Raw genomic sequence first — 24,476 nt, 5'->3', positions numbered from 1 at the left:
TTAAATATGGGCTCCCTTTATCTTTTTTTTTTTTTTTTTTAAGTAAACTCTATGCCCAACATGGGGCTGGAAGTCAGGACCTGAGATTGAGTTTCATGCTCTACCAACTGAGCCAGCCAAGTGCCCCAGCCCTTTTACCCTCTTACTAGAAATCTTCTAGATTCCCTTATAAGAACCTCAATTTATATCTGATTCTTCTCATTAAGTATACATGGTCAATAACTGTCAACTAAGAAGTAAAAGTTCTCAACCCTTGAGCAAGGATTATGGCTAATCAACTATTAAAAAATCCTGCGCCTACTGAACAACTCATAGAGATGAAAATTTTTTACCCAAAATTTTTAACCAGTGCCAACAATGTCCACAGAGAATTTAAATTGAATTAATTTTTATTACTACTTATACTTAACACAAGTTTACTGTCTTAGACAAGTAGGAATTTATGGAATCTGCTTTATTGCACTGGACAGAAACTTGAAATATAGTTATGTCGACATATTGCAATTTGTGGGAAATGAGAGATGATGTTCTCTGGAATATATGAAGATTCTCAATGATTGTTGCAAGGAATCACAAAAGAGATCTTTGGTCCAAAGAAGATATCTCTGAAAGAAAACAGGACATCAGTTAAATTCTGCTGAAAACTAAGATATCTATTAGTCTTTACTGGGTTAAAAATGGACAATGATTTCCAGGATTTCAGACGTAACTATTCTTTTTTAGGAAATAAAGTACAAAGAGAATGCGTGGGAGGATTTGCCACAGGAGCAACAAAGACCAAGAAGGTGATCAAGTTTCCTACTTTCCTCCCCTTTGCCATTGATATTATGCTATCATTTATCTATTAGGAAAAGGAAAAATTAAATGATTTCAAAACCTTATGATCATACCAAAAGTATTATTTCTCTGATATGAGTGGGGATGGGCCATGAAGTTTAAATCCATAGATAAGAAACAGAAGGTTAAAAAATTCTTAGAAAGTCAATAAATAAATTTCTACATTTTATAGGAAAAGGACAAATGTTAAGCTATTCAACTCTACTGTTATTGAAAAGATCACATTAGGTAAAGTATAAAAATGCATGAAAATAATATAAAATTGTATCATGATTATGGCTCATTAGAAATATACTTAGTATGTAAACTGTAATGTAAGTATCATTTATCTGGCTGTGTCATATATTTGAAAGTTGCTAAGAGAGTAAATTCTAAAAGTTCTCATCACAAGGATAAAAAATTTGGGGTAACTAATGAAGTAATGGATGTTAACTAAATTTATTATGGTAATCATTTTGTAATATATGTCTGTCAAGTTATTATGCTGTAAACCTTAAATATAAACAGTGCTCTATGTCGATTATATCTCAATACAAATGAGAAGAATATAGGATGGCAAATTAGAATTTTTGTTTATAGGGGTAAAAAAGGAAATATACTTAGTAAGATAAATCTGTTGGTACTGGGGAAAGGGTAACTAAAATCAGATAGAAATTACTTTTGTGTATCCAGACTTCTACTACCCATTAACACAGATGGTCAAAAAATTATATCATAAATTAAATACAAGTACTTCTCAATAAATTGGCTTCAGGTCTTACAATTACAAAAGAGCAAACATGGTATTTTAATATTAAATAGCATTTCATTTATGTAGTCTGGGAAAAATTAAGGCATTTTAATGGAATTATTTCACTCATGTTCTTGATATCATTTAGTACAAGCGATTCTTAAACTTTATCATGCATCAGAATCACCTACAGGATTTGTTAAACCATAGCTGCTATGCCTCACCTCCAGTCTTTCTAATTCAGTAAGTCTGGTCTAGGGCTCGAGGATGGATATTCGTTTTTAAAGAGAACTAGGTGATATTGAAGCCGCTGATCTGGGAACCATACGTTAAGAACCAAGTGCTTTGGTAGGAAAAATATTTGGTTCATATCAGAAGACCTGGATTTTAGTTTCGGTACTGATATTAGCGAGTTGTGTGGGATGATGCTGGTCATTTTACCTCTCTGCATCTTCCCTTGATAAGATGATTCTGTCTTTCCTATCTCATATCTCACCTAGGAAAACATGATGACATATGTTGAAAGTAATTTGAAAGAGCTAATTTCAGTATGAAAGAGCCAAGATCATAGTATTTGAAGTTCTTCAGTAACCAGAAGAAGATGATTTTAAAAAAGAGGAAACAAACAAAAATACTGATTTATCTGCCATTGTATTATACTTAAAATGCATCTATTTTCCAAGTCAGTAGATAATTTTTATTTAGTTCATTTCCAGTTAACTCATACATAGAGCTAGAAATTCTTTCTTTGACCATGACCACTTCTCTGTCCAATTACTTTGCCCTGCTTACTAGGATCTTTTATCTAAAGCCTTTTATTGGTTTTCAAATTGATTTAAGATATCAACCTTGAAGCTGACCTTTCCCACTGGTAGATTTTGTGTGTGTGTGTGATAAAAGTCAGATAGGGAACTTAGAATTTAGTATATTGGAGTGTTACTAATTTTCTGAATTATATTTTGTTTTATTAAAATCTGCCAAACTCTGTTTCTTAAGTGAAAACATTCAGTTTCATACACAATGGTGATGATCCTAGAAAATAGCTGAGATTTAAGTAGGATTTTACTAAAACAGGAAATTAATCCCAGCAAACATTATAAAGTTATCTTAAAAAAGACTTGTTATGCATACATTTCATACCCATATACTTTGTAATTACATTTCCTTACTTTGGGCAGCAGAGCAATTCGCTGAAGTTGCAGTAACAGATCATTTCACATCCCTTCCCATCCCAGAAGTGATCCTGGACATTTACATCGATCTTTGTCAGGTCAGTTACTCCCTCCGGAAGGTTGTGACAGTTGCGATCTTTTAGTGTCTTTCTGTAGCAAGAGAGGCGATTGGCAGGCATGGCATGGACTCCTAGCAGCAAAGTTAGCCCAACAGTGACAGCAAGTACTATAAATTTCATTTTGGCTTTTTGCCCTAAGATAGAAGAGAAAGCAAAATGTGTCAGTGTTTGTTTTTTAAAAAGATGGAATTCATCTGAACATAAAGTTCTGTAGCATTCTCATAAATATTTGGAAAGAAAGATTGGGAGTTGATCTTTTCTACTCTCTTCTTTGTGTTTCTCAAAGCGTAATTTTGTGACTGTTGACAATAAAAATCTCTTAAAATAATTGTTAAAAATCAAATGCCTGGGTTCCACAACAAAATATTAAATAAATGCTGGGGATCAGGAAGAGGTGATAGTAAGAGCCAGAATCTGCATTTATAAGTACCCAAAGTAATTTTTTATTTTTAGTATATTCAGTAGAGAAAAACTGCTTTTTAAGGTGGTAAAACTCCAGTGAATTTCTAGAACAAATACCATCATCAAGTTCAGTGGTTCTTTTTTTTTTTTTTTTTTTTTTTTTTGTCGGAGAGAGAGAGAATGCAAAAGCATGCATAAGCATGGGGAGTGGCAGGCAGAAGGAGAAGAAAAATCAGGTTCCCCGCTGAGCAGAGAGCCTGATTGGGACTCAGTCCCAGGACCCTGGGTTCATGACTTGAGCCAAAGGCATACACTTAACCAACTGAACTACTCAGGTGTCCCAAGTTCAGTGGTTCTTGATTTGGATATCCTAACAAAAGCAATGTCAAAGAACTTGGGTTCCACTCTAACAGGAACAAAAAAACCTATCTATTATGACATTGAGAAATAATATTCTATACATATACTTATAGTTTAATTAAGTATTTGAAACCTACCAGAAATATTTTGGGGCTCATTTTTCTTGCAAATTTTTAGTAATATTGTGAATTTTTGTCTCATGTAGTTTAACTTCATTGAAAACAGAGGCTTCAATTTCCCCTAATAAACATTTAGCCAGTTTTTGAACACCTACCATGCCAGGGAGATCATTATTGGCTAAATCAATATATTCTACTGATGCAGTTCTAACATTTCCCTGACTGTAAAACATTTTTCTGTAGCTTCTACCAACCAGTCCCAGTTTGAGCTCTTGGGGTCATACCAAACAAATGTTTTTCTTTTCCAGGAGAGAATTCTTTAAATATAGTATTTGCATACAACTGTGGAATATTCATCATCTACTTTTTCCCACCTTTTTTTCATCATCTGTTTAGGTTCAGGCTTCTCTGGCTTTCAGGTTAGACTTGAAAAGAATGGGGGCTATTTTAGCAAAGGAAAACTGGCAAAATAGTGGAGGAACCAGAATCAGAACCCTCAGCCATTCAGATTTCATCTCGTTGACAGATGCCAAAAGATCTTTCCTACCACGGAATATTAAAAAGAGGAGAAGACACATACGTATATTGTACTTTGAAAGAAAACAATGTTGTTGGAAGGAAATTTTTGTGTGAAGTTTTCAGTGACTAGATACACCTCAAAGGTGAATTAATTTAGGTAATATTATGGATTTTTTAAAAAGACAATTATTTTTAGAACAGTCTTTGGTTTACAATAAAATTGAAAGGGAGGTACAGATTTCCCACATACCCTCTACCCTCACACATGCATAGTCTCCTAAATATCAATATCACTCATCAGAATGGTAATTTTTTTTCCAAAGATGAACCTGCATGGCATATCATAATCTCCCAAAGGCCATAATTTCATGTGTGGTGTTGTACAGTCTGTGGGTTGGACAAATGTATAATGACATTTGTCCATCATTACACTATCATACAAAATATTTTCACTGCTGTAAAAATCCTCTGTGATCTGCCTATACTTCTCTGCCTCCTTAAATTCTGGTAAACTAATGTTGTTTTTTATTGTTTCTATAGTTTTACCTTTTTCAGAATGTCATATAGTTTAATCATACAATATGAGTCATTTCAGATTGGCTTCTTTCACTTAGTAAAATGCATTTAAGTTTCCTCCATGTCTTTTCATGTCTGAACAGCTCGTTTCCTTTAGTACTAAATAATATTCTATTGTCTGCATGTACCACAATTTATCTATCCATTTACCTACTCAAGGAAATCTTGGCTGCTTCCAATTTTTGGCAATTATGAATAAAGCTGCTGTAAAGATCCATGGACCAGTTTTTGTGTGGTCATCAGTTTTCAGCTCCTGTGGATAAATACCAATGAGCACAATTGCTGAATTATATGGTAAAACTATGTTTAGTTTTGTAAGAAACTTCTAAACTGTATTCTAAAGTGACTGTACCATTTCACATATCCACCAGCAACATACGAGAGTTCTTGTTGTTTCATATCCTCACCAGTATTTGTTGTTGTCAGTGTTCTGGATATTGGCCATTCTAGTAGGTGTGTAGTGATCTCATTGTTGTTTTAATTTGCATTTCCTCGATGACATATGATGTGGAGTGTCTTTTCATATACATATTTGCCATCTGTATATATTCTTTGCTGAAGAATCTGTTGAGGTCTTTGGCCTATTTTTAAAATCAGGTTGGTTGTTTTCTTATTGTTGAGTTTTTAAGAGTTTTTTGTATATTTTGTATATTTTAGCTAACAGTCCTGTATTAGCTGTGTCTTTTGCAAGTATTTTCTCCCAGCCTATGGCTTATCTTCTAATTCTCTTGACATTTTCTTTCACAGAGATATTTTAACTGTAATAAAGTTTAACTTACCAATTATTTTTTTCATGGATTATATCTTTGGTGTTGTATCTTAACAGGCATAATCATATCCAAATGTTGATTTTATTCAACAGAGTTTTATAGTTTTTCTCATATAAATCTTCTAAATATTTTGCCAGACTTATACCTAAATAATTTATTTTGGGGGGTGGTGCTAATGTAAATGGTTTTGTGTTTTTAATTTCAAATTTCACTTATTCATTGCTTGTATGTTGGAAAGCAACTAATGCTTGTATATTAACCTTGTATCCTGCAACTTTGCTATAATCACATACTAGTTGCAGAAGGTTTTTTGTTGATTCCTTTAGATTTTCTGTATAGACAGTCGTGTCATCTGAAAAGAAAGTATTATGTCTTCTTTCCTACTTTATGTACCTTCTGTTTCCTTTTCTTGTCATTATATTAGCAAGGACTTTCAGTATGAATTGAAAATGAGTGGTGAGATGGCACATTCTTGCCTTGTTCCTGAGCTTAGTAGGAAAGATTTAAATCTGTTGCCATTAAGGATGTTAACTGTAGGTTTTTGGGTAGATAGTCTTTTTTTTTTTTTTTTTTAAGATTTTATGTATTTATTTGAGAAAGAGAGAGAGAGAGCACAAGTCAGGGAAGGGCAGAGAGAGAGGGAGAGCAGGGAGCCCGATGCAGAGCTCGATGCAGGGTTCCATGCAGGGCTCGATGCAGGGCTTGATCCCAGTACCCTGGGATCATGACCTGAGCTGAAGGCAGACGCTTAACCAACTGAGCTACTCAGGCACCCCTGTAGATACTCTTTATCAAGTTGAGAAAGTTCCCTTCTATTTCTCGTTTACTGAGAGTTTTTATCATGCATCTGTGTTAGGTTTTCTCAAATGATTTTTCTGCATCTATTGATACTATCATGTGGATTTTTTAGTCTATTGATGTGATGGATTACATTAATTAATTTTCAAATGTTGAACTAGCCTTGCAGACCTTAATCACACTTGACTGTGGTATATCATTCTTTTTATACTTGTTTGGATTCAATTTGCTAATATTTTATTAGGGATTTTTGTATTGATATTCACGAGAGATATTGGTCTATAGCTTTCTTTTCCTGCAATGTCATTGTCTGGTTTTGGTATTACAGTAATGCTGGCCTCATAGAATGAGTTAGGAAGTATTCCCTCTGCTTCTATCCTCTGAAAGAGATTGTAGAGAATTGGTATAATTTCTTCCTCAAATATTTCATAAAATTTAGAGGGGAACATATTTGAGCTTGGTGCTTTCTGTTTGGGAAGTTATTAATTATTAATTCAATTTCTTTAATAGATATAGGTCTATTCAGATTGTGTGAATTTTGGCAAACTGTGTCTTGCAAGGAGTTGATTCACTCATTTAGTTTAACAGATTTATGGGCATTTAGTTTAACAGATTTATGGGCACAGATTTATGGTTCAAAGTATTGCTTTATGATCCTTTCAATTTCCATGGGATCTGTAGGATGTTCCCTCTTTCATTTCTGATATTAGTAATTTGTGTCCTCTTTTTCTTAGTTTACTTGGCTAGAAGCTTATTGATTTTTTAAATCTTTTTAAAGAACCAGCTTTTGGATTCATTGATTTTTCTCTATTGATTTCCTGTTTTTAATTTCACTGATTTCTGTTCTAATCATTTTTATTAAGGTATTGATTTTTATTTTCTTTTAATTGTAAAAAAAACTTCAAATACATACAAAATAGATATAATGTTTAATGAACCTCAATGTACTCATCTGTTAGCTTCAATTTTTATCACCCCATAGCTTCCCTTATTTCACCTGTACCTCCACTTTTCTTTCTCCCTCAATATTGATTACTTTGAAGCCAATTCTAGTCATCTCATCTTATCCACGAACATTTCAGTATAGTTCACTAAAGGTAAGAACTTTTAAAAATCATAACACAATATAAAAAAATGTAATGTAAAAAAATGTAAAAAAAATGCTAAATCATAAGACAATGGAACAAAGTGCTAAAAAAATTTAATAATTTCTTCATATCGTCAAAAAGCCAGTCATTGTTTGAATTCCTAGTTTTCTCCTCTTATTTTTTGATTGAAGTATAGTTGACATATATTAGTTTCAAGTGTACAACATAGTGGTTCAGCAGTTACGTACATTATGAAATGCTCTCCATGATAAATGTAGTTACCATCTGTCATTATACAAAATTATTACAATATTATTGACTATATTCCCTATGCTGTACTTTTTCATCCTTGTAACTTATTTATTTGATAACCAGAAATGTGTACCTCCTAATCCCTTCTACCTGTTTTGCCTATTCCCCAATCCCCTTTCCTCTGGCAACCACTGATTTTCTATATTTATAAATATTGTTTCTCATTGTTTTTGTTTGTTTTTTAGATTCCACATATAAGTAAAATCATATGACATTTGTCTTTCTCTGACTTATTTCACTTACTGTTCTAATTCTTATTACTCCTTTTCACCTGCTTACTTTGGAGCAAATTGAATTTGTTCTAGTTTCCCAAAGTGAAAACTGAGATAATTGATTTTAGATATTTCTTCTATTCTAATATTTGCACTTAATGCATTCATAAATTTCCCTCCAAGCATTGCTTTTGCGACATCCCACACCTTTTGATTAGTTGTTTTCCTTTTCATTATTTCAAAATATTCTAAAAGTTCTCTTGAGATTTCCTTTTAGTCCCAACGTGCTATTTAGAATTGTGTTAATCTCCACCTATTTGGGGATTTTCCAGTTATCTTTCTTTTTTTTTTTTTAATTTATTTGACAGAGAGAGATCACAAGCAGTCAGAGAGGCAGGCAGAGAGAGAGGAGGAAGCAGGCTCCCTGCTGAGCAGAGAGCCCGATGCGGGCTCGATCCCAGGACCCTGAGACCACGACCTGAGCTGAAGGCAGCGGCTTAACCCACTGAGCCACCCAGGCGCCCCACCAGTTATCTTTCTGTTATTGATTTTTAGTTTAATTCCATTATGGTCTGAGGGAAGAAATTGTATGATTTCTATTCTTTTCACTTTGTTAAAGCATGTTTTATGGCCCAGAATGCAATCTATCTTGATGTATGTTCCATGTAAGTTTGAGAAGAATGTGTATTCTGCTATTATTGGGTGAAGTAGTCTGTAGATCTCAATTATAACTGGTTCATTTATGGTGTTGTTGAATTCTACTATGTCCTTACTAATTTTCTGCCTGTTGGATTTGTTCCATTTTTGTGGGGTGTTGAAATCTATGATATATGGATAGTGAATTCATCTGTTTTTTTCTCACAATTCTATCAGTTTTTACCTAATGCAGTTTGATGCTCTTTTGTTAAGCACATACTTGTTAACAACTGTTATGTCTTATTGGAAAATTAACCCCTTTATCATTATAGAATATTTTACTTTATTCTTGATAACTTTCTTTTGATGTCTACTCTGTCTCAAATTCATATAGCTACTCCTGCTTTCTTTGGTTAGTATTAGTATGGTGTATTTTTCTCCATACACTTACTTTTTATCTTTTTAAAAAGTTTTTATTTTTAAGTAATCTCTACACCCAATGTGGGGTTTTAATGTACAACTCCAAGATCAAGAGTCACACTCTCCTCCAACTGAACCAGCCAGGTGTCTCTATTATGTGTCTTTATACTTGAAGTAGGTTTCTTGTAGATAACATATAGTTGGGTCATGTTTTGTTTGTTTGTTTGTTGTCCTTCATAGTATCATTCTCAATTCTTCACTAACACCTATAATAACTGCCATAACAAGATACCACAGATTGGGTGGCTTAAACAACAGAAATGTATTTGTCACAGTTCTTGACATTAGAAGTCCAAGATCACAGCAGATTTGGCCTGTCATCAGCTACCAGATGGCCCCTTTCTCACTGTGCCCTCATATTGCTTTTCTTCTGTGCATATGGGGAGTGAAAGAGAGAGAGAAGTGTCTGGTGTTTCTTCCTCTTCTTTAGTCCTATTGGATTAGGATCTTCTGCTTATGACCTTGTTTAACCTTAATTCTCTCCTTAAAGGCCCTATATCTAAATACAGTCACATTAGGGGTGAGAAGTTCAACATAGGAATTTGGGGGGGGCAACTGAATATTACTCAGCCATAAAAAAGAATGAAATCTTGCCATGTGCCACAACATGACTAGAGCTAGAAAAAATATTGCCAAGTGAAATAAATCAATCAGAAAAAGACAAACATCACATGATCTCACTCATATGTGGAATTTAAGAAACAAAACAAATGAGCAAAGGAAAAAAAGGGAGAATGAGAAACCAAGAAACAGATTTCCAACTACAGTGAACAAAATATGGTTAAGAAGGGAGGTAGGTGGGGGAATGAGTGAAATAGGAAATGGGGGTTAAAGAGTACATTTATCCTGATGAAAAAAATATTTTAAAATACTTGTAAATTATAAAGCACTATATACATAGTTTAACATTGGGTCATATTTTTTGAACTACTCTGATGATCTATCTTTTAATTGGGACATTTGGACCATTGACATCTGAAGTGATTATTGATATATTTGGACTAATAGCTACCATATTTGTTTTTGTTTTCTATTTGTTGCCCTGTTCTTTGTTCCTATTTTTCTTTGACCTTTTCTTTCTGCCTTATTTTGTGGTTTTAATTGAACATTTTATATGATTCCATTTTCTCTCCTTTTTTAGCATATTGGTTACACTTTTTTTTTCACTTTTTTTTTTTTTAAAGTGGTTGCCCTAGAGTTTGAAATATACATTTTCAACTAATCTACATCCCCTTTCAAAAAATGCTATAGCTTGGGGTGCTTGAGTGGCTCAGTCAGTAGAATGTCCGACTCTTGATTTGAGCTCAGGTCATGATCTTAGTTGTAAGATTGAGCCCCATGTCAGGCTCCTGTCTCAGTGGGGAGTCTGCCTGAGATTTTTCTCTCTCCCTCTCTCTACCCTTCCCCCCACTCTGTCTCTTTCAGATAAATACATCTTTATTGAGCCGGGGGGGTGGGTAGCGGGAGAGGGAGAGAAGCAGACTCCCTGTTGAGAACGGAACCCAACTTGGGGCTCGATCCCACAACCCCAAGATCATGCCCTGAGCCAAAATCAAGAGTCAGATGCTTAAAAGAGTCAGAGTCACCAGGTGCCACAATAAATAAATAAATAAAATGCCACACACACACACACACACACACACACATACTATACCACTTCATGGCAGTTTGAGTATCCTGTAACAACAAATTATCTTAATTCCTTCCTTTCATTCCTTGTATCATAACTGTCATTTGTTTCACTTGTATATAAACATACATATGCATGCATATGTGATCTATACATAAATATGCATAATTGAATACATTGTTATTATTTTTTATTATTGCTATTATCTTGAACAAACTGTTATCTGTTAGATCAGTTAAGAATAACAAAAATAAATTTTTCTTTTGCTTTTACTTATTTCTCCTTCCATGCTCTTCCTTTCTTTATGTAGGTCTGAGTTTCTTACCTATATTACTTTCTTTCTCTCAAAAGAACTTATTTTAACATTTCTTGTAAAGCAGGTTTACTAGCAACAAATTTCCTTAATTTTTATTTGAGAAAATCTTTCTTTTTTATGTTTGAAAAATAAGGTTGCAGAGTACAGAATTCTGGGTTGAAATTTTTTTCTTTCAACAGTTTAAATATTTCATCCATTCTCTTCTTTTTTAAAAATTTAAATTTAATTAACCAACATGTAGTACATCATTAGTTTCTGATGTAGTGTTCAATGATTTGTCAATTGTGTATAACACCCAGTGTTCATCACATCATGTGCCCTCCTTAATGCCCAATTTCTGCATTCCCCCACCCACTTCCCTTTCTACAACCTTCAGTTTGTTTCCCAGAGTCAAGAGTCTCTCAAGATTTGTCTCCCTCTCTGATTTGTTCCCATTCAGTTTTCCCTCCCTTCCCCTATGATCCTCTGCACTACTTCTCATATACTCCATTCTCTTCTCCCTTGCATGGTTTCTGAAGAGAAGTTGGATATAATACTTACCTATGTTCTATTTAAGTAAGGTGTTTTTTACCTCTGGTTTCTTTAAAGTTTTTTTTTTTAACCTTTGATTTTCTGTAGTTTGAAAATTATACATCTGTGTGTAGTGTTTCAGATGTATATCCTGTTTGGTGGTCTCTGAGCTTCCTGAATTTGTGGTTTGGTTTCTGACATTAATTTGGGTAGATTCTCAGTCATTATTGTTTCAAGTATTTCTTGTGTTCCTTTCTCTCTTTCTTTTCCTTCTAGTATTCCCATTAGGAGTATGTTATACCTTTTGTAGTTGTCCCACAGTCCATGGATATTCTGTTCCTCCCCACCCACGTCTTTATTCTGTGCTTTTGGAGGCTTCATTTATTATATCTTCTACCTCAGTGATTCTCTCCTCAGCTATGTCCAGTCTGGTAATGAGCCCATAAAAGGCAAACTTTATTTCTTTTGAAGTGTTTTTCATCTCTAGCTTCCTTATTGGTTCTTTCTTAGAATTTCCATCTCTCCGCTTCCTTTGCCCATCTGTTTTTGCATTCTGTATACTTTATCCATTGAAGTCCTTAGTATATTAATCATAGTTTTTTAAATTCCTGGCCTGTTAATTCTAACATCTCTGCCATATCTGGTTCTGATACTCATTTTATCTGTTTTTAGTATGCCTTATAATGTTTTCTTGATAGCCACATACGATGTACCAAGTAAAATGAGCTGCTGAAAATAGGCCTTTAGTAATGTGGTGAGATGTGAGGGAGAGGAAGCATTTTATAGGCCTATAACTAGGTCTCAGTCTTTTAGCAAGTCCATGCTTCTGAACTGTGACTTTCATAAGGATTTCTTGGGGTTTTTTCCTACTCTCTTTGGTGGGACAGCAAGCCTAGACCCAGCTGCAGTTGGATGTTTCTCTTTCACTAGGTCAGTTAGGCTCTGATAATACCTCAGCAGGTTAGGTTTTGGTTAACTAGTTTCTCCTGAGAGCATGCCTAATTAAGAACAGAGCACTCTGGCATATTTCAAAATGGTTCCTTTTTCTTCCCACTGATGAAACCCTGGGAGGATTTTTCTCTGTTATTCCCTGTGTGTACTTGGTTCACTCCTACAGGTAAATCTCACAATATTGTGGGGGATCCCCATGACTGGGTCCTTGTGGAGCTGTTAACTCTCAGAGTTGTCCATAGTGAGCCTTCACCAATTCATCAGTCAGGTTCAGGTTTTTTGTCTGGTGGTGGGTTTTTTGTTTGTTTGTTTTGTTTTTTACCCTGGCACTTGTTCCATGACAGTTTCTACTAATGAGTCTTGGCTCTGGGAATACTTTAATCCTTATGTTCATCTGCCTGTCTTCCTAATCTTGGGGGCATGGTTTCCCCTGTGTCCTCCCCTCTCTTATGAATCTAAGAAAAGTTGTTGATTTTTCAGTCCGTTCAGCTTTCTACTTATGGTTAGAACAGAATAATGATTTCCAATCACCTGACATGTGGAACTGGAAACCAGAAGTCTGATAAAAATTTTTGAATAAACATATTCACTGCTTTTTTCTAAGCTTAAAAACTAAAAATATTTCTTTTTACTCCAAAGGAGCTTAATATTTTCTTTGTTTCATAATCTAATTTGAATTAGTTATTTTGGACTTTTCTTATTTTTTTTAGAATTTTAAATATTTAATTTAATTCCAATTCCAAACATGAGTGGAAAAAAAGACAAACATGAGATCTATTTCACTTTATATTTTTTCCGATTTGATAGAGCAAGACAGTGTTGTATTTCATCACAATCTACTATATAGACAGATAATAATGCCTTCCAATAAACTTTTTACAGATCATAGTTTAAATTTTATATTTTAAAAAATATAATTCTCTGAGGTGCTCTAGTTCTCAATTACTTCAGTTTAGGGCCTACTTTATACCCATTAGATAGGTGATATTTTTTAAAGAGCCACATTTCTTGACATTTTTTTTTTCAGGTTAATCTTCAAAGAAAGTTAATTATACCCTCTATTCACTGAATATTTACTGTGGCAGGAATCACCACAACTATTAAGCTTTAAACAATATATTAAGATATAAAACAAAATTCTAATATAGTTTTTAAACAGTTTTATTGAGGTAAAATTGACATATAATAAACACCAAATATTTAGAGTATAAATTTTGATAAGCTTTGCCATATGTATATTCCCATGAAACCATTACCATAATCAAACTTATCCCTACGTTTCCTCTTGCCCTTTTGTAGTTCATCACTCTTACCTCCTCCCTTCCCTCCACTCTTATACAGATAATAACTTATTTGCTATCTCCAGAGATAAATTTGCATTTTCTAGAGTTTCATATAAATAGAACCATAAAATATGTACTCTTTTTTTCTGACTTCTTTCACTCAGCCTACTTATTTTGAGATTTATATATGTCATTGCAGGTATCAATAGCTGATTTCTTTTTATTGCTGAGAAGTATTAGTGTTACATTATATAAGCTTCAGATTGTTTATCCATGTACCTGTTGAGGGACATTTGAGTTGTTTTATGTTTTGGCCTGTTGCAAATAAAGCTGTTTTGAACACTTGTGTATGAGTCTTTGTAAGGTCAGAGCTTTCATTACTCTTGAATACCTAAAAGTAGAATAGTTGCATTGAATGATAGGACTATGTTTTACTTCATAAGAAATTGCCAAATTGTTTTTCCAAAGTGGTTGTACCATTTTACATTCCCACCAACAGTGTATGAGAAAGTTCCAATTTCTCCACATTCTCTCCAAGGCTTGGTATGGTCAGTCTTTTTCATTTTTGGCCATTCTAGTGTCTTATTGTGGTCTTATATTGCATTTCCCTAATAATTAATGGTGTTGAGCCCCTTTTCATCTACTTATTTGTTCATCTTTGGTGAACAACCTGTTCAAATCTCTTGCTCTCTTTTAAAAATTGGGGTGGTTTTCCTGAATTTTAAGAGTCCTTTACAAATTTTGGATACAAGTTCTTTATCAGATATGTACTTCCTAAACATTTACTCTTTATCTATGACTTTCCTTATCACTTTCTTAACAGTGGGCTTCAAAGAGCAAAAGTTTTTAAAACTGATGAAGTCTGATTTATCAATGTTCTTTTTCTCTTTAAAAAATGCTTTCATTGTCATATATAAGAAAACATTGCCTTATCCAAGGCCACAAAGTTTTTCTCTTATGTTTTCTTCCAGTTTTATAATTTTAGATTTCCCATTTATGTGATCTATTATAGTTAATTTTTTATTTAGTGAGTGGTGTGGTTGAATTTCTTTCTGCATTTTTTTCATATAGTTGTCCAGTAATTTTAGTACCATATTTGAAATTATTGTTGTTTCTCCACTGAATTGCCTTTGCATCTTTGTCAAATATCAGTTTTCAATTTAGCTGTGAGCCTGTTTCTGGGCTCTAGTCTTTTTCATCAATTTATTTCTTTATCTTTATGTGAATACTATAGTTTTGATTACTGTCACTTCATAATAATTCTTAGAATCAGGTGGAATTATCCCTGAAATTTTCTTCTTTCACAAAGTTGTTTTGGCATTATAGGTCTTTTGCATTTCTGTATAAGTTGTATTATCAGCTTCTCAATTTCTACCGAAAAAGCCTTCTGAAATTTTGATTAAGATTGCATTAAACCTATAGATAAATTTGGAGAATAATGGCATTCTAATAATATTGGATTTTCTGACCCTGAATATATCTTTCTATACTTTTATTTTTACTCATTTTAGATTTCAAATATGTTTCTTAGAGGTAGTCTATCATTTGGTCTTTTTTTTTTTTTAAAGATTTTATTTATTTATTTGACAGACAGATCACAAGTAGGCAGAGAGGCAGGTAGAGAGAAAGAGGGGGAAGCAGGCTCCCTGCTGAGCAGAGAGCCCGATATGGGGCTCAATCCCAGGACCATGGGATCATGACCTGAGCCAAAGGCAGAGGCTTTAACCCACTGAGCCATCCAGGTGCCCTGGTCTTGTTTTTTTTTTAATCCAAACTGACAATCTCTGACTTTTAAGTGGAACATTTAGGTCATTTACATTTAATGTGATTATTGACATCATTAGATTTAATCCACTGAGCCACCCAGGTGCCCCGACATCATTAGGTTTAAATATATCAACTTGGATTTTATTTTCTATTTGGTCTACTTGCTCTTTGTTCCTTTTTTCCTCTTTGTATGTGTTCTTTTGGATTAAGTGAACATTTTTGTGTGTGTGATTTCATTTTACTTCCTTTGTTGGCTCATAGCTATAATTCTTCATTTTGTTATATTAGTGGTTCCCTTAAGATTTATAGTGTATATACTTTAACTTACCATTTCCCTTCAAATGATATTATACTTTACATATAGTATAAAAACTTTACAATAGTATACTTCCATTTTTCTTCTCCCATCTTTTATGCTATCACTCTTATGTATTTTACTGATGTATATGCTAAAAACTCAAAATATATTATTATTATTGCTTAAACAGTTGTATTTTAGGGCATTAAATAATGAGAAAAAATCTTATGTGTTTATCCATGTAGTTTCTATTTCCAGTGCTCTTCATTTTTCTGTGTAGATCCACATTTCCATCTGATATCATTTTCCTTATGCCCGAATGATGTCCTTTAACATTCTAATACTGTAGGTTTTCTGGTGAGGAATTCTTTAAATTTTTGCATGTCTGAAACTGTCTTTATTTTCCTTTTTTGAAAAAAAATTTCTGCTGGTTATGGTATGGTAGATTGATAGTTTGGATTTTTTTCAGCACCTTAAAAATGTATCTATTTTATTATCTTTTGCTACTAATACTAACAAATGTATCAATTCTGGGTTGGCTTCAATTGATAGATTATTCTAGTTATGAATTATGTTTTCCTGCTTTTTTGCATCCTGGTAGTCTTTGATTAGATTACAGACAGTTTAAATTTTGCATTGTTGGGTGCTGGATATTTTTGTATTCTTATAAATATTCTTGTGCTGAGATGTAACTAAGTTACTTGGAAACAGTTTGATTTCTTCAGGACTTGGTTTTAGGATTTGTTAGATGATTCTAACTCAGCCGAGGGCTAATTATTCCTCACTACTGAGGCCATTTCTTTCTGAGTATTCTACCCAATGCCCAATGAATTACAAGCTCTTTTCAATTTGTTTTTGTGAGTAAGCCTGACTTTTTGTGAGTGCCAGACACTCTGTTCTCTAATCCTCTCAGATTTTTCTCCCTGGCCATAGATAGTTTTCTCATTTGCATGCATGAACCAGTTCTCTGAATATTTCAGTGGGGCCCTCTGCAGACATCCAGCATTTTCTACGTATCTTTCTTCTCTCCAACACTCTGTTCTATGAATTGTGGCTGTTTTATTCTCTAACATTCAGCTCCATTTTCTCAATTCAGGCAATCTGCAGGATTCTCTGTTCCCTCTCCTTAGAAATTATACCTCATTTGTTTCCCATCTCTCACAGGACGACGTTCTTCCTTGCTTGAAATCCAGTGTTTTGACAGAGGTTGTTTCAAATGTTTTGTCTGGGTTTTTGTTGTTGTTGTTGTTATTTCAGAGGAGTGAGTAAATTTGATTCTTTCTACTCCATCTTGGGTGGAAGCAAAGCTTTCTATATTACTATTACCATTTGCACCTATTTTTGGAGGAATATGAAGGACAGATACCCAAACTACGGATTCTAAAAATGAGCTGCATGGTACTCTGGTAATTTTAATATTTAAGCCAAAGTCTCAGAACTATGTTTTTCCTTTCCACAACCTTTCCTAAATTGGATTATGGTTGTTCTGACTCCCATCTCTTGGATAGGGTAAGAGTTATAGTGTTCCAAAACACAACAAATAAGACCCATTATGGTTTGCACAAGGAGTCATTCAGTGTGCCCTTCTGATTTCTGGAATGATGCTTGTGTATTTTGTTCTAGTTGATATAGCCTGCTGAAAAACAGCCTGAAATCATTCTTTTATCTTTGGGCCCAAATCTTCATATACTGCTTCAGGTGACTTAGAATTCCTCCGCCCATACCAAGACCAAGCTGGCAAGAGTATTCAGGAGAAGAGCAGCCAATATTGGGAAAGTGAGGGAGTCAAAGAATAGCACTGATGTAGGACTCACTGATAAAGTGATTAAGTAAGTATGTGTGACAGAGAAAAACAGGAGCAAGGTGGTTTAATTCGGTTCAGTGTAACAGACATTTTTTAGTATTTCCTTTATACCAGGCACTGTCCTACGTACCAGCAGTGCAAAGGAATTAAGAAAAATATTAATAACTACATCTATCCTCTCCCAATCACTCCAATAACTTCAATTAAAGCTAAAGTGATTGTGGTGGCCTCCATATGCAATCTGGCTTCCTGCTATCTCTCTCTCTGAAATGATCTACTCTTTCCCTTGTTCTTTCTCTTCTAGCTAATCCTCAAAAATACTAGTCACATTCTTGCCTTAGGGCCTTTGCTCTGGTTAGTTCCTCTGCTTGGAAAGCTCTTCCAGCAGATTAACTGCGTGTCTGCTTCCCTCAGCCTCTTCAAGTTTTTGTTCACTTTGCTCCTCAGTAAGGTCTATTCTGTTTAAAATTGTATCTCCCCTCACATACTCTCAATCTGCCTTAGTCGCTCTACTTTTCCATGGCATTTATGAACCTCTAAATTGTTAAAAATATTCTTATTATGGGGGCGCCTGGGTGGCTCAGTGGGTTAAGCCGCTGCCTTTGGCTCAGGTCATGATCTCAGGGTCCTGGGATCGAGTCCCGCATCGGGCTCTCTGCTTAGCAGGGATCCTGCTTCCCTCTCACTGTCTCTGCCTGCCTCTCTGCCTACTTGTGATCTCTCTCTGTCAAATAAATAAATAAAATCTTTAAAAAAAAATATTCTTATTATGTCTCCCAGAGCTTGAATGTAAGCTTCAGGAAGACAGGGTTTTGTCTGATGTGTATTCCAAGCACCTCAAACAATGCCTGGCATATTCGCAAAAGAATAAATAATATATCCTAATCTCTAGATGCTTATATATAGCCAGAGAAGGAGGAATTTCTCAGATTTCTAAACTCAATATCAAGTTGCAGGGAATGATTTAGTATGGGAAGATGTTAGTGAGCTGTCAAATTCTTAAATTTGGATATCATCGAGTACTATTGTTTTGATTAAATTGTATTGTATTGCATTTTTTTCTAAATAGTCTGACTTTAAGATGTGCTTCCCAGTTTCTGGTTTGTTTCCCTTTTTAATCAAAACTGTCATTTATTCTAGTCAGCTCTTACCTGAATTAAAAATATATAGTTATAGGGGAACCCGGTTGCCTCAGTTGGTTAAGCATTGATTTGATTGCAACTCAGGTCATGATTTCAGGATCATGAGACTGGGCCCTGGGTAGGGCTCCGCAGTCACTGGGAAGTCTGCTTGAGATTCTCTCTCTTGCTCTCTCTCTCTAAAATAAATAAATCTTAAAATATATGTGTGTGTGTGTGTGTGTGTGTGTGTGTACTTTTATCAGAAGATTCAACAACAACAAAGACCCCTCCCCTTTTCTCTAACCTCCCTTACCAGATTACTCTCTATCAAAAATTTGAGTATAGGGAGAGGGGTGGAGAGAGAGTTGTAAATTCTTTGTAACCTTTTTACCAATTGTGTTTGAACAATTTTTGTATTATATTAGTCATTAGCATTTTTCATATATTTTACAGTTTGGGTCTCCCTAGATTTGTTTGTTTTTTTGTTTGTTTTCACTATGCAATCATGTTGTTCTTATTTTTAGTAATTAGCTTAATTTTGTCTTAATTCTTGTGGCTTTTGGAAAAAGTCATGCATTTACTAAGCTTGGACTCTTATTACTTTTTATATGTTTCCTGTATATAAGTGTCGTTTTGAACTCATTTCATGACTCTTACCTGCTTAAGCTTTCTTTCCATTAGATGGTTCTAATTATAGCCAGAAGCCTGATTGGATTTTTTAAAAATACTTTTTTAAAAAGTAGTAATACTCAATCTAAAACATGGATAATACAGAAAAGAATAGATAAATAAAATACAGCTAGAGTTTCCATGTAGAGATTAGGGTTGTTAGCATTTTGGTATATCTCTTTTTGGTATGCGTAAGGCGAGGGTGTTAAGGAAAACTTGAGATGGCCAGGGACAGAACATTGGGAAACTAACATTTGTAGACTGGGCAAAAGAAAAGTCAGAGAAAGAGGTTGTACCAGCGAAAGTTATTAAGAAGGAAGTACAGGGTTATAAGATAATGAGAAAGGGGGAAAAGGATAAATGGGTGAAAAGCTGAGGACAAACTCATCCCAAAGATTTGTATTAACTGAGGTATATTCCTTAGAGTGTCTCCACTACACCCTGCTACGTAAAAGCAGGTAAGTTCAAAATCCATATATCACCACTCCCTGACCTCTTTTACAGTCCTGTGTCCCTGATTACATACATGATATTGAAACTCAGATGATACTTAATATTGTTAAAATATAATTGATAAAATATAGGATACTCAGTTAAATTTAAATTTCAGATAAATAATAAATAATTTATAATATAAATATGTCCTAAATATTACATAGTTTCTATCTCTTGAGTTATTTTTGATAATTTGTTTTTTGTTAGAAGATAGCTCATCTGGGGGCGCCTGGGTGGCTCAGTTGGTTAAGCAACTGCCTTCAGCTGAGGTCACGATCCTGGAGTCCTGGGATCGAGTCCCACATCAGACTCCCTGCTCGGCGGGGAGTCTGCTTCTCCCACTGATCTCTCTCCTCTCATGCTCTCTCTCTCTCTCTCTCTCTTTCTCTCAAATAAATAAATAAAATCATTTAAAAAATTTTTTTTAAAAATCTATTAAAAAATAAAAGAAGATAGCTCATCTGACCCATTTAAAAAAATATATTGCAATAAAGATACATAGAGTATTTCCTTGTAATTAAATAGAAATCTTTCTTCCTCCATTAAGATTTTTATATATGCTAGAAGGAATGTGCTTTACTTGCCTGGCTTATTCTTAGCTTTCAGTTCTCAATTTAAATGTCAATTTTCAAATGCTTTCTCTGACCATCCAATCTAAAGTAGTTTCAACTTGATTCTTTCATAGTGCCTTCATTTTTCTAATGATATTTATCACATTTTAAATTATATATTTATGAGTTTACTCATTTGATGTCTATCATTCCCTTAAGACAGAAAGCTTCATAAAAGCAGTCTATTTTGTTCACTACCACATACCCAGTGGCTAATACAATGCATGGCCCCTGTATGTGGTATTACATGAATGATTCTCTGAAAACACTTTTTTTTTTTTAAATCCTGAGGAAGTTCCTGCAGTGGTTTCATGGTATCTAAAAGATGGTTAACTTCCTAAGGCTAATCCTAAGGCCTTCCTTCCACTTCTCCTCCACATCTATCATTCACTATTGCTCAGCTAGTAGTCATCTCTTCAGTCATCTCTTCAATCCTACACATGTGTCTTTGCCTTATTGTTCCCTCTCACCTCTTCCCTTTATGTTAATTTCTGACCAAACCATCTATTGAGGACAAACCTCAAACTCATCTCTTCTAAGAAGCCAGATCCAACCTGCTGTTCTTAATAGCTCCCTTGTTCTATGTGCCTATAGCACTCATGTGTAATCTTTTTTTTTTTAAAAGATTTTATTTATTTATTTGACAGGGAGAGACACAGAGAGAGAGGGAGCATAAGCAGGAGGCGTGGGAGAGGGAGAAGCAGGCTTCCTGCTGAGCAGGGAGCCCGATGTGCGGCTCAGTCCCAGGAGCCCAAGATCATGACCTGAGCCGAAGGCAGACTCTTAACAAATGAGCCACTCAGTTGCCCTGAGTAATCCATTCTTTAAGAACTGTGAATTTGACTGAATAATGCCTTGTAATTGTCAATATTTTTCATAAACAATTTAAGGATAGAGAATATGGCTACAGTTGGGAATCGGAAATTCACCAAAAGGCATTTGGCCATTGAGTAAATCTGTCGTTCTGAATATTTACCTAGAATCAGGAAGGAAGATATGGAAATGTCTTAAAGGGTCTTATAGAACATGATTAAGAACTTGGATTTTATTTAATATATTAGGAAACCATTGTAAGATTTTTGATAGAATAGAAACATGATCTGATGAATGACTTAAAAAATAATCCCTGACTGCTTTACAAAGATGTGTTGTGGTGGGACAACATTGGAAGAAGAAAAAGGCTATTGGTGAAAGTTGATGGAAGATAAGAAGCAAGGATGACTCTTAGGTTTTTGACATAAGTGATACTGACATTTTTTTGAGTTGAGGAAGAATTAGATGGGGTCAATTTGGGGAAAATTTAAGAGTTAAATTTGAGACAAATTAAGTTTGAGGTGCCTACTAGACATCCAAGTGAAAGATATTGAGTAGGCACTATGTGTCTGAAGGTTAGGGCTAGGAATAAAAATTTGAGAGCTATCAGGATGTTTATTGATCATATTTATAGCTATGGGACTAGCAGGGTAGTGAGAATAGATTAAGAAGAGAAGCGACAAAAGACTGAGACCTGGGGCAAGCCAATATTCAGAGGATTGGAAAAGGAGATGCCAGCATCATTAAGGCAAGGACTATAACTTCTTTTGCATCTCTCAGAGCGCCTGCTTTAATGCTGTACTCACAGTAAATGTTCCAAAAACATTCACTGAAGGAATGAACAAATAAATTGCTGGAAAAGTGGGTATGTTGCCATACCATGCACCTCTTCTGAATATGTCCATGCCAGAGCACAAAATAGTGTTTCTGTCACAGTCTCAGTCACATACTAGGATGGAAAATTCCACACCTGGCAAGAACTTACTGGTAGTATTTTTTTTTAACACTTAATAAATTACATGTTTGAACTGAAGTTTTCTCTTCTTCTTTTACTTGAGTGGGGCAAATGGAAAAATATCTTCGACCAGTATGTTCTAATGTGATACATTGATTATTTTTTTCATTAGAAGACACCAAACTTAATCCTTGGCAATCCATCAAGACCATATATTTTCAAGTGCCAGTAAGAGTGAGATGACTTTGGCAAATCTGAAGCAAATTGCTCTATTTTCTTTTCTATTTCAGTTGAAGTACATGCACTTAAAATTCCTCTTGGAGTACCTCCAAATTACAAAAGAAAACAAAGCTAAAATCTGAATATCGAAAGGAATAAGCAAGAGATCCTTAGATAGTTATCTATTGGTTTTTGGATTCAAATTTATATAATTAATATTGTTCCTAAAACTGTATGGTTCCATTCATATTCGAATAGTGGCATAATTTTCAAAGGATCAATGCAGAGGATATAGAATCATGGGCAAGGTATTTCCAACACCTTGCAACAAATCATGGTCACCATCATAAAATATAGAATTGCAAATTTTGATTATGTGAGGGTATTTGCCATCAGAAGGCTTTTGAATCATTGAGTTAAATGAAGACTTAACAAGAAAAATTATCCCATTTAATGGCCAAAACTAACAGGGCTATACGGTTTAAGTGTTCAGAGATTTATGGTGCAATGCTCATACAGGCAACTGATGTCAATTCTGGGAACTGGTATTAAGAGCAGTGGAGTGAAACAGAGTTGATGAATTAGACGGAAAGGGCAGTTCATTTTCAGATTTCTTTCAAAACACAGCAAGAGAGAAGCAAAGGCTGCAAAAACAAATGAAATTTCCAACCCAGAACTTGACATGTAAAATATCAAAAATTATAGTTGGAAGAGATTAAAATTGCCATCTAGCCTGTGATGTTTCCCATTCATCTTTCTTGGGTGATGAAAAAAAAAAGTCATTTCAAAAAATTTCTCTTTCTTACTAACTGTGTTAGAAGAGGTTTGTGGTAGAAAGCACCGTGAAGTAGAACTTCTTAAAGTGTGTATTACAGAAGAAGTGGTACGAGAAAGTGGATAAGTCTTTCAAACATCATTAAACCAGGCACGATCCACTCGAGTACCCAAGAGACGTTCATCAGTGGAAACATGAAGTTCACATCTTTCCTGAAAGTAATCTTCCTTCAGAGAATGCATTCAGAGAATGCTGTAAGATGATATTAATATTCAGTCTTGCATCATTCTACTTATTTTTCTGGCTACAATAGATCATCAGCATTGGAGAAAAGGACAAGGATTTGGGGAGATTTTCATAGCTTGCATAACTAAGTTAAGGAATCTTAAAGAGGAATTTGTAAAAGCCTGAAAGGGAAAAAGTATTCCCTTTATCTTAGCAGCACAGACACTGTAGTGTGTTCTATGGTGGGGACACCAAGGATGAATTCAGTGAATTCCCTCTTTGTATCACACATTTATACCAGTTCCTTTTTAGGAATCGGGATTTTAAGAGCAAAAAAAAATTTCCTTTCTTAGACATTGCAGTTAACTTCACATAGAATAGGTAATATAGAGATATATCTACTGCATTAAAAGACTAACTTTATATACTTCATTATTCACGTATGATTCTGAGAGTTGGAATAATAAGGTCTTATTACATGGGATTAGATTCAGAGTGGCCATAGGCTGTAATCAGGAATCACAGTGAGGGAGCTGTCTCTTTTTAAACCTATGATTAAGTGACTCTCCCAGTTAAGGAATGTACATTTTCTAGTCCCTTTTAATCTGACTATTTTCTTTTATCCTAGGAAGCATTATCTTTTTCAAAGTATATCCATCTCCTTAGAGAATCCCTTTCTCTTCTGATTCAACACATAAATACATTTCTGTCTAGTCTATGGCAATAATTTGTAATAGAATAAATGATACAAAATGATATTTAAGAAAAAATACATACCCTTTCTTCTCTGTTCCTTTTGGTCTTCTTGGCAGAGGAATCTTCTTAAATGCTCCAATTCACTGGGTGAGTTTGGGCAAAAGGAGAAAAAAGGAGGTGCTAGAAGGAGGTTCTTTACAAATAAACC

General features: G+C 34.4%; 1 protein-coding gene across 3 annotated transcripts; it reads right to left on the bottom strand.

Annotated features, from left to right (window-relative positions):
* Window positions 1-277: 277 nt before the first annotated feature.
* Window positions 278-24,476, bottom strand: LOC111154512 (stimulator of chondrogenesis 1). Of its 3 annotated transcripts, none has more exons than XM_022514176.1 (3): window positions 24,350-24,476; window positions 2,737-2,992; window positions 278-605 (listed from the first exon to the last, which is right to left on the bottom strand). In XM_022514176.1, exons 2-3 carry the CDS (start codon window positions 2,976-2,978, stop codon window positions 551-553), a joined length of 297 nt encoding a protein of 98 aa, XP_022369884.1. In that variant the 5' UTR covers window positions 2,979-2,992; window positions 24,350-24,476; the 3' UTR covers window positions 278-550. The 3 variants fall into 3 exon arrangements, with proteins under 3 accessions (XP_022369884.1, XP_022369875.1, XP_022369866.1); XM_022514167.1 differs by lacking the exon at window positions 24,350-24,476 and adding an exon at window positions 4,989-5,052; XM_022514158.1 differs by lacking the exon at window positions 24,350-24,476 and adding an exon at window positions 4,024-4,282.

The sequence above is a fragment of the Enhydra lutris genome, unplaced genomic scaffold, assembly GCF_002288905.1.
Source record: "Enhydra lutris kenyoni isolate GAN:26980312 unplaced genomic scaffold, ASM228890v2 scaffoldscaffold3, whole genome shotgun sequence".
NCBI lineage: Eukaryota > Metazoa > Chordata > Mammalia > Carnivora > Mustelidae > Enhydra > Enhydra lutris.
Note: the sequence above shows the minus strand (reverse complement) of the source record. Positions and strands in the feature narration are given on the sequence as shown.